The following is a 10,685-nucleotide window of genomic DNA, read 5'->3' on the forward strand; positions in this document are numbered from 1 at the left end:
GGCAGGGTGTAGAGGATGCAGCAATGAGAACTGAAACTATGAAAGCAATATTGGGATTTTGGATCCGAACAAGGTGGGTAAAAGGGGTTTCTTTTTGAATATTACCCGGGGTAAATCGCTGTGTTTACACGTGGCGAATCTGGGGATAGGGATGTATGCAGCCAATCATATTGTCGGATCTTGTGCAGCGTGGCTGTGAGCAGCCAATCACTGCCTCGACGAAATTAAGGTTGCTCTGTTACTTATGCAGACCGATGAAGCTCGCATTTAATCGACGACGAGATTTGACTGGCGAAGCAAACAAACAAATTTGAGCGAATAGGCCCTGAGATACGGATATTATAATATTATTTGAGAAAAGGGGCTGTGATGATTGCGAATAATTTCAGTAAACCCCATCAACTTCTTTTGTCTATCAATTTGACCCACATGAAGTCTAATTTTTCTGCAAGCTCTCTTTGGATTATAATTTTTATTACGGAGTAATTCAGTTTATAACTTTTATATATACTATAGGGTTTAAATTTTAGTTAGAATTTTGATTAGCCAGCATTATATTATAATTATATAATAAGAATTTAAACTTTTAAATTATGAATTTCGTTAATAGTAAGTAATAAAGTGTTCAGTTTATTAGTTGAATTATATTGTGTTTCGTGATGATGAGTCAAGCTTGTACTTAAGTTGAAAGAAACTCTTGTGCATCTCATCGTGATGACGACTTTAATGAGTAGATAAATAAACCTGGACTATTCTTCTAGTTTCATTTATATAACCAATTCAATTTTGAAAGAAGATTTGAAAAACAATTTCATATTTCATCTTGCAATTTTTATATTTTATTTCCATAGTTCTTAATTAAGGTAAGTCTTTCTTGTTGTTTTTTTCTTTGCAATTTCTTCTTTCAATTGTGATTGCAATATCTCTTGTTTTAATTGAAGCTTTCATTTACATTTCAATCCATGCTTAGCTAGATTCATTTTGAGATTGGATTAAGTCATTTTTTGTGATTGATATTATGTGATTAAATTGAGCTATGAGCTAGTGTAATGACTTGATTATGACTCTAGTTGTGATTTTGGTGGTTTGTACTGACTTTTGTATGGTTGTGGTCGAAGTATGCAAGAGGTACATGGAAAAGGTTTGTCACTACGATAATAGAACAATACCATATCCACACCTCTCACTAATCCAACTCACCTTTGAGAAAATGGGTTGGAATGAAGGAGATGCGAAGACCACACGTTTGATAAAATGTTTCAATGGCCTTAAGTCACAACGAGAGTGTGACTTGAAGTTAATTGAGAGTCCAACGACCACGAGAGTGGCGTTGGCACCTAGTACATCTCCCCTAGTTCCATTGTCAATGCATTACATGAGCTCTAACCAATGATACACTATATCATAATCTACACTCAAATGACCTAGTCCAAGCCCTTAGTTTTATTATTGATTGTTAATTGTTGCTTGATCTTTCATTACAATTTGATTGTCATTTCCTTTATTTTGTTCTTATCACATGAATAACATTTATTCCTTTGAACTAACTTCCAAACACTCTACACTCTTGTGATTAACCACCTACTATTCAACTCTCAATAGGTCCACTCATTGAGACGATATCCGATGTGAGGATACCCTCTCACACACACTCCATTCCACCACTTTTACACAACTTTCACATACATCTCTAAATATGGCATTAGAAATGATGACCAATTAATTTTGTGCATAACATATGTTAATAAGTTTGACATATTAAGGTTACATGTATGAAATTATTTATTATTTAGTCAGGTAGCAAGAACATGACAAATTGGAAATGAGATAAGGGAGATGACACTTTATTAGAAATAAGTTTTTTTTTCTTTTTCTTTTTTTTCAAGTAAGTTCCTGAAATAGTTTTATTTAGATTTCTAAAATGTATTTCTTCATATGAAAAAACTAGTTTCCAAAAGTTTTTAAGTACAAAAATAGTCTTTAAACATTTTTGAAAGTTTTGAAGAAATATATATGTTGAAAAAGTTTTTGAGAGTTTTCAAGAAATTGTTCAAGGACTTCCTTACCATATATGTGGGAGAGAGGGGAGGGGATGCTCCCCATCACCGTATACCGAAGGGCGTAAAAATTGCTCTATAACTGATTAACAATTACCAGTAGTAGTTGGTTGCACCCTACCAATCCTAGGGTTTTTACTTTTATTTTACACTTTTATTATTTACACCTCTAATTCGCTTCGTAACATAATAATTTCTTCAAAAATTTTAAATATAATATTTGAAATAAATAATACTTTAACATAAAATTTGTAATATCTAATTTCTAATTTAAATAGGTAAACTTTTATGTATCAATCAATATTTAAGTTAAATTTTACTCAAATTGATCACCAAAACTGTAAATAAGACATACGAAAATATTCTTAACATTTTTTTCCTCATGTATATTCTGATAAAATTTCATATATTCGGTAGTAAATGAGATCTTAATCTAGGTCCAATGATTTATTTTATTTTTTTGCAGTGTTAGAGCAACGATTGACAGGTACAAGAAACATCATTCTGATTCCACAAATACTGGATCTGTTTCTGAAGCTAACACTCAGGTAACATGAATGTGAAGGGAGATATTAAAATTATTATTAGCTTTAATTTTGGGAAAATATCATGATAGACAGTTAAGTTCATTAGAAGTATATACATATATATGGTGTGACACTGGCAAGAATAGAGTTATATTGTTATTAATACAATTAGCAGACTTATCCATATGACGACTATATGTGATGTTTTGAATTTTATTTGTGTATTTTGAATGCTAAAATTAAAATACTACAGACTTTCACAATAATTGTACTATTCTCATTACAAAGTACACAAGCTTTTGTATAGGACTAATTCTACACATAAATATCCAATTCTTTCTCTATTAGAGTGGGCTTGTTTAAATCTTTCTTGCAGTATACTATATATTGTGCCAAATGTATCCTACTTTTGTTGCTGTGAAGAAGATTAAGAACGTAATAGTATAGATATATAATATTGCGTTGTGCATTGCCAGTTTTACCAGCAGGAATCAGCCAAACTGCGGCGCCAAATAAGAGAGATACAAACTTCAAACAAGTACGTACTCCAAATCAATATATAGTAGAGTGTACTAATAGTAATCACACTTGCTAATAATGCGATTCGCAGGCAAATTCTTGGAGAGTCGCTCGGCGTTTTAAACCACAAGGAACTCAAGAATCTGGAAGGGAAAGTGGAGAAAGCCATTGGAAGAGTCCGCTCCAAAAAGGTGTGTACTCCGCTCCTAAATGATTAAGTAAACTAGAATTACATTTAAATACCTAGGCAGACTCGATTTACTTCCTCATGGATCTTGAGTAGGTTCTGGGTTATAAGTATGTATATAGTAGGATTCTGAAGTCTGGGTTTGTATTTCCAGAATGAGTTGCTGTTTTCTGAGATAGAGCTGATGCAAAAGAGGTAAGCACTCATTGTTTATCTTGTTTCTTGCAAATTAATTAAGGATGAAAATGTTCATATATATCATATATGTATGCCTGCTTTCATCCTTAGCTTGCACTTGCTATATATAAGTTTTTCAAACTCTACTGGTGCAACTTCTTCCAGGAGATTGAACTGCAAAATGCCAACATGTATCTGCGAGCAAAGGTCTGATTCGATCTCTTGACCTTAAAAAGACTTTCTAGTACAGAATGTAATATATTATACCATACCGCGGATTAGATAGGTAGTTCTACTTACTGACTGTAGAAGCTTATGCAAGGTGAAATGAATGATATTGCAGATATCTGAGTTTGAAAGAGCACAACAGCAAATGAACCTGATGCAGGATCTGAATACCAGGAGACTATGACAACTTCCCAGACTTACGACGCTCACGAACTTTCTTCCATTAACTCTCCTCGAGCTAATCAACATTACTCTCGCCACGACCAAACAGCTCTTCAACTCGTGTACGTGTTTTAATTTGCTCTCTTACTGTCTTCAACAAAGATGCATGATTGGCAATATAATGATTTGATGATTTTTTCTTTCTTTCTGCTGATGATGGCTTTAATTTGGAACAGGTAACTGACCTGGGAAAGACCTTAAGTGCAATCAGGTCGATCTGTACGTCTGCTATCTATTCTGTCATGGGAATGCATCACCTTGTTTATTTTTCTGCTTTTTTATAGTTTTGTAAAATCGTTCATTAAGATCAGAAGAACAAGTTATTTCCAGTTCAAGCAATGGCTCTAATTAGCTGCTTGCCCGTTTTGTGCTTAAGAATTTGAATCGGGTTTAGAGAGAGAATATTCTTGTTTGATCCATCCTTCCAGTGGTTCAGACATCTAAAGCTCTCTGCTAATATATACAATGGTGTTGTTTCCTTTGCTACCTTCTAGATTGCATCAATCAGAAAGGACCGGCCTATCTATCACAAACAAAATAACTCATAATACATGTCTTAATGTTTTAGTCCTGTATGGTGGCTGTTTGCATAAAAAGGAAGAAGCGATGATTTAAAGCATTATATTGCCATATTGGTTGACTAAGAACCAGAATTATAGTGTTCTATTTAACTCATAATGACATATGCTATATATATCGATGTCGTTAAAGTCAGATTTCAAGACTGTATAGGGCTAACCTTCATCTATTCCCTATTTTATGGACAAGGAAAACAATCTCAGTAGTATAAGCAGAGACTGGAAGGCAATACCTTCTTCCCCCTGACTCAAACTATTTCTCTGATAACTTCTTTCCGAGTGAGGAGAGACTTACGCCCTCTTTGCTCTTGCGCTCACAATTCCGCAATCCCTGACAAATTCATTTGAGAAATTTACATTTCGGCTCCACAAGCTTTGTATCTTAGGGCTGCAATCTCAAGCCACGGCTTCGCTGGTCCACTGAAATGTATTACAGCTGCAGCTTTCAACACTGATTCTTCAACTTGTGGAAATCGATCACCCAATTCAGCAACATGCCATGAAGGATCAATTGGCTGCACCTTACCCTCAAAAGCTATTAAAGCAGGCGGAAGTGCTCCAGGACGCCATAATTCAAAACCAGAGTTGAGGTTCTGCAAATCATACAAAGATTAACCAGACTTATTGTGAAGGTTTAAGCTTTGCTCAATCTATGGTCCTCAGTGTGGTGCACAGAGCAATGCTGGAAATGCCAGTCAATAAAGCAATTGATTGTGGCTGAACTGAATGCACTTACATATTTAAGCCATTGATGATAAGTTGCAGTAATATTTGCCTTCCTCCATGCTTGGAGGTCAAAGATGTTCATTCCATAAAGCCATCCACACTGATCATAGTTTAACTTGGATGATATGAATGGGTTTGTGAAATTGAAATAGTCCATATATTTTCTTCCAGGGCAACATCCATATCCACACGACGAATCAAAAACTGCACCAACAATTTTGCCATTGAGGTCTAAATCCCACAGAGATGATAAGTCATGTTGAACAACAGTATCATCATCCAAGAATACAATCTTGTTCAGATCTGGAAAGAGCTGAAATTGGGTAACTAATCAATCTTCACTAAATGGACAGCATTGAAGATCATCCTTTATCAGAAAAACAGATGAAATTAAGTAATTACCTCAGGGATATAAATGCGGAGGTGATTCAAAAGGGATATGCTGGTTGGCCATTGATAATCTAGATCCTTGTCAAGCTTATCTTCAAATGCAGCAACTTCATCCTTGACTCTATCAAATTTGTGGCCCCAAATCAAGTTATGAATCTCTAGCATCTGCTTAATCCCAATATTCACATCATGAGGCCAATCATATTGGTGCAGGCCTTTTACTTCCACAACAGCTGAGTTAACGGAATTCATTGCAAACCATGCCATGCATAGCAGTGTATGTTTTCTTATCAGTCACTACATGAAACACCATCCTCTCTGGGTCATTGAGCTTTTGATGGTAGAGGAGATTACAACAGAGGCAGCAAGCACATTGTCCGTTAGTAGAACAACGGTGTTGGAAAGAAGGGTCAGTGAGGCGGGAAACATATTCTGGTGCAGGTAAGCGAGATCGTGCCACAGCATTCACTGCATATTCCTCAGCCAGCTTGAGAGAAAGACAATGCATCCATTTGGGTAACCATGAGAAGCGAAATGCCAGTAAATGGACTCCTGCTTCCTGGCTGATTGAACCATCTGTTCATCTTCAACATCTAAATGCAAAATAGGCATTCACTGTTATTATTGTTAGTAATTGTCTTTTAATAAGTAGTAATTTATCATATATGGTGCTGGTAACAATCAAATCAACAATTTATAGTTCACTGACAATTTTCTAGGTGCAGAAGGCACCCAGTTAACATATCAAGTCACCTTGAAATAGAAGGCAGTTAAATTACCAGTTTAGTGGAGTAGCAACTGCATGCAAAAAAAACCTTATATAAAATTGACATCCCAGATTTATACCAAAAGTCCAAAAATAGAATGTACTCTGTATATTGCTACATTAAATGCTTAGTTGAAAATGAAACTATGGTCCAAAACAAGAATCAAGCACTAAAAAAGTTGTTAATTAATATGACATACTTTCTAAAGATCTTAATTCTTAAAAGTACTTCAAAAGTGCCTTCAAAAAAAAAAAAAAAGTACTTCGAAAGTCTGAAAGCTGGAATCAACAAGTAAAAGAACAAGTAGTTGTGTCTATAACAACAACAACACTACTACTAGTACTACTACTACTAATAATAATAATAATAATAATAATAATACTCTGTAATAAAGAATCCGAAGTTCAAAGAAGTATCATGACAGCATTAAATAAAGTCAAGTTACATAATTCCAGGAAGAGTAAAAGGTTCAGAGCTAAGCTTTCTGTATATTCAGCCATTCAGGAAAGATAAACTTAGACAAACTTTGGTCTGTCACTGCAAGATGCATTTATCCTACTAAACGAGTACAGAGAGCTCCCAAGAAAACAAATTTCATCATAGGAGTAGGAGAGGACAAACTGGTCCTAGTTGTATTTGAAAGATGCCAAAACAAATATGGTCCCACAAATTTATTTAGAGCATTTTTCCAAGGCCTTAGTTACACTGCAACACAAACAATATCAAGCAGGTATATGTGGCTAAGATTTGATTCAATGGCCTTTCAAATAGTAGCATACCATCACCCTCATTTAATGTGGCAACACAATTTCAAGATTCATATCTTCAAATGTTGCTTACCATATTACAGTGAGAATTGTATACAAAAACAGTACAATATATTTAGAAAATATTGATTAAATATTTTAATGTAAGACAATAAGCAAGCTAGATGTATTGCTATAAGCAAGTTATATATTGGGTCAAGCAGAGAGTTAACTGTAAATGAATAAAGGGAAACAACCCAGAAGTAAAACCAAGTAAACAACAAAAATCACAGTGCAGGTGGTGAAAGTAGTTTTTTTTTTTTTTTTTTTTGAATGGTGGTGAAAGTAGTTTGTTACCGTAGCTTTAGCCTTGAAAGCAAAGGTCTTGATATCATGTCTATTTGAAGTCATTTCCTTAACAAGGTCATTGAATGAGGCTGCAACTGGAGTTAAACCCTCCATTCCGCCAATTCCATTCTCACCATCAATGCTTGTGACCTCCAGCAATGCCTCGTCAGCTCTTCTCTGAGCTTTTTTATCCATTAGGCAAAACACACATCATTACGAAAAGGAACAGACAAGAACTAAATTAAATTAATGATGACGTCTGACAGCATAAAGATGAGAATGGCCAACCAACTTTTATCACGTTCAAGTGGGTTACACAGTTGGAAGCATTATCCTCATTATATTTAGACCAATTCTTGACTTCATGCAAATCCGTACGTTCTCAGTGTTGCCCTGGTGTTTTTGCTCTAGAGATAAAGCTGATCAAGTTGGACTAAAAATCTAGTGACTTATTGCTAGGTTGCTATACAACTGGCAAGGTTCGCTAGTGGAGATTGATTATTGACAGCTCCTGATTAAGCTCATCCATGAAGATTGAATACTCAAAAACTGTACTTAAATTTCAAATCCTAGATTTCATACCCAATATCAAATTAAGTATTGGTTGACTTAGTGTTGTAATTTAGGCAGGATAAAAAAAAAGTAACATAAAGAATAAGTTATTATTATTAACACCCCACATCCACATCAAAAAGAGGAAAAAGAAAAGAATTACTAAGCTACGTACTATACCATTTCTTGGAGGCAGTAAAAATGATTTAAGAGCATAGAGAATTCCACAAGTTGAGGCCAAGAATGATTTGAATTTGAAAATTAAAGTTGATTGTTGACTCTTTCATCTCTAATAGTCTCCATATGATGGGTGTCCATTATTATTAAAATGCGAAAAGTCTACTTTCCAAGAGAATCAAACTGGGGCTGTCGGCAGGCATCTTAAAGCCCAATTCGATGCTAGCTTACCCCAAGTGAAATAGAGCAATTAATAATTAGCTTAATGAGAAAAAAATATTGAAATCGAATTTTCTAGTCTAGCTTGGTATGTTCTGTAAAATGCAACTACGCTACAAAAAGTTGGTCCGCAAAAAAAAAAAAAAAAAAAAAAAAAAGAGTTGCAACATGTGAACGTAGATTGTGAGCCTCAAAATTCCAAGGTGCCCCACGTGGACACCCTTGCCGAGTGATACAAGTATCGCAGGCTCGCAGCGAAGCAGTTTCACGTGCTTGTTTTACTCGGATAAAAACTTCTAATCCACTCTTATAGTCTTATCCACTTGAGTGATGGCTACATTGATTTATGCTGTTTATATTTACTTTTTATATTAGTTTATTATTTAATGATAGCGAAAAATAAATTTTAAAATACGAGAATTTTAAAAATTATTCAATGGTGAAATAGACAGGAAGCATGATCACTAATGCACTTAAATGAATCAATATGGCGTTAATAATGCAGTAGTATACTAGGTTAAGTTAGTCATATGAAAGGTAATTAATTACCAGAGCCGAATCACTCCCGCCGAAAAATCTCCATCCAAGACAACCTGCAAATTGATTAAAAAAAATATTATTATTATTGCGTATTCCGCATGGCGAAATTTAAGGCACAGACGCACCGTAAAAAAAAAAAAAAAAAAAAAAAAAAGTTCAAAGTAAAAATGAAAAATAAAAGTGAAACAAAGTTACCGAGAGAGGAGGAGCAAATGGCAGCAGATTCAAGGAAGAGAAAAGCGATTCTGACGAAGAGAAAGGAACAAAGCAAACAAAGCGTTAATATTGCCGGAAACATCACCGTCTTGTGAGATATCCGCCGACCGATACGGGGCGATCCTTTTGCCTTCATCCCGCCGGCGAAAACTTCTCCGCCTTCAACGGAACGAGAATTCGAAATCGTAACTTTCTTAATCCCCGTCGCCGATATGTAAAACTTCATCTCTGAATCCTCAATTTCCGCCCAACGAAACTCTCATCTCATTTCACTTCTCCCTTCAGATCCAAGCTCACTCTTCCCTGTCCACTGCATCTGCACCTATACATACACAGCATAACTATATAAATCCAGATTGAACAAACATTTCAGTTCACACATACATATCAAAAACAGCTCAGAAAATCACAGCTCTACCTCTTTAGATTCGACTTTTGAAGTTTAATCTCGAGATCGAGCTTTGTATATATTCATAAGCCGATATACAGAGTATGTGCGGACATGTATGTTGGGTTTCTGAAAGAGAGAATGTGATCACGCACTCTGTGTTCTGCAATAATAAGCTATTAACTGTACGGCTCTTTTTATTTTATATAATTTGAGAGAGAAGAAGAGTGGGATAGCAGAACTATTAACCGAAAAGCCAAAACCAATGCCGCGTTGAATGCCGCGGGAATTAGATTGGAATTACTTTAAGATTCTGTCGTCATAGGCACGTTTTTTTTCTTTTTTTAATTATGAAATACGGAGTTATATATTACCCAATATAATATATAACTCCGTATAATAGTTATGAAATACGGAGTTATATATTACCCAATATCATTCACCAAATAATATCATTTTTTTTTATATAAATACAGGTGGATGATTTAAGTATATATTGAATAAATATATCATATTTCTTTGTTTGATATTTGTCTTCAAAAGTATAAGATATCCACGAAAGAATAAAAACAGAACTTTAGAACTTATTCCGTTGAGTTACCATGATTTACATCCTCCCAAATATTCTGTCGGGTCGAGGTGTAGGGGACCCTTAAGATTGGGATTCAGCCTTTTGGAAGAACTTTAGAACTTATTGTGAAAGTTATATTAAGGTCACATTTGATTGGGATATAAGAACCATAACTGGATTAGCCGATTAGAAATAAAAATAATTAGTACTAGCAATTAGTGTTAGGAAAATTATATAAAATTTTTGGTAAATAGTAGGAATTGTAATCTAAATAAATATATAACGATATATAATACATATATATACACATACATGTGTGTGTCTATATATATATATATATATATATATATATATATATATATATATATATATATATATATAATACACAATCAGGTGCGGAAGCTTTCTCAGGTGAAACATGCAGAATAATCATAGTTATTGATCTTGTCAAAATCAATAGTCCAGAATGAAGACAAATTAAAAAAAAAAATGCAGTGGCATTATGACAATTTTGCGTATTATTGAAAGCTGAAGTTGCGTAATTTTAACA

At 34.4% G+C, this 10,685-nt stretch overlaps 1 protein-coding gene, 2 long non-coding RNA genes and 1 pseudogene across 3 annotated transcripts; 3 read left to right on the forward strand and 1 right to left on the reverse strand.

Annotated features, from left to right (window-relative positions):
* Positions 1 to 2,523: 2,523 nt before the first annotated feature.
* On the forward strand, positions 2,524 to 3,833 carry LOC109179272 (agamous-like MADS-box protein AGL1; the record flags this gene model as incomplete). The annotated part of the gene is given in 5 exon segments (XM_019328789.1): positions 2,524 to 2,605; positions 3,061 to 3,122; positions 3,195 to 3,294; positions 3,445 to 3,486; positions 3,633 to 3,833. Coding segments are annotated over 5 exon segments (334 nt in total), but the record flags the coding sequence as incomplete, so codon positions are not given.
* A 100-nt stretch (positions 3,834 to 3,933) lies between these two features.
* LOC109179273 lies at positions 3,934 to 4,252 on the forward strand. The gene is made up of 2 exons (XR_002053866.1): positions 3,934 to 3,979; positions 4,094 to 4,252. It is a non-coding gene; the product is annotated as an uncharacterized LOC109179273 (long non-coding RNA).
* A 266-nt stretch (positions 4,253 to 4,518) lies between these two features.
* On the reverse strand, positions 4,519 to 9,756 carry LOC109179274 (annotated as a pseudogene).
* Positions 8,222 to 8,611, forward strand: LOC109179275. The gene is made up of 2 exons (XR_002053867.1): positions 8,222 to 8,542; positions 8,582 to 8,611. It is a non-coding gene; the product is annotated as an uncharacterized LOC109179275 (long non-coding RNA).
* Positions 9,757 to 10,685: the final 929 nt, after the last annotated feature.

This window comes from Ipomoea nil, unplaced genomic scaffold (assembly GCF_001879475.1).
Source record: "Ipomoea nil cultivar Tokyo-kokei standard unplaced genomic scaffold, Asagao_1.1 scaffold0885, whole genome shotgun sequence".
NCBI classification, from domain to species: Eukaryota; Viridiplantae; Streptophyta; class Magnoliopsida; order Solanales; family Convolvulaceae; genus Ipomoea; species Ipomoea nil.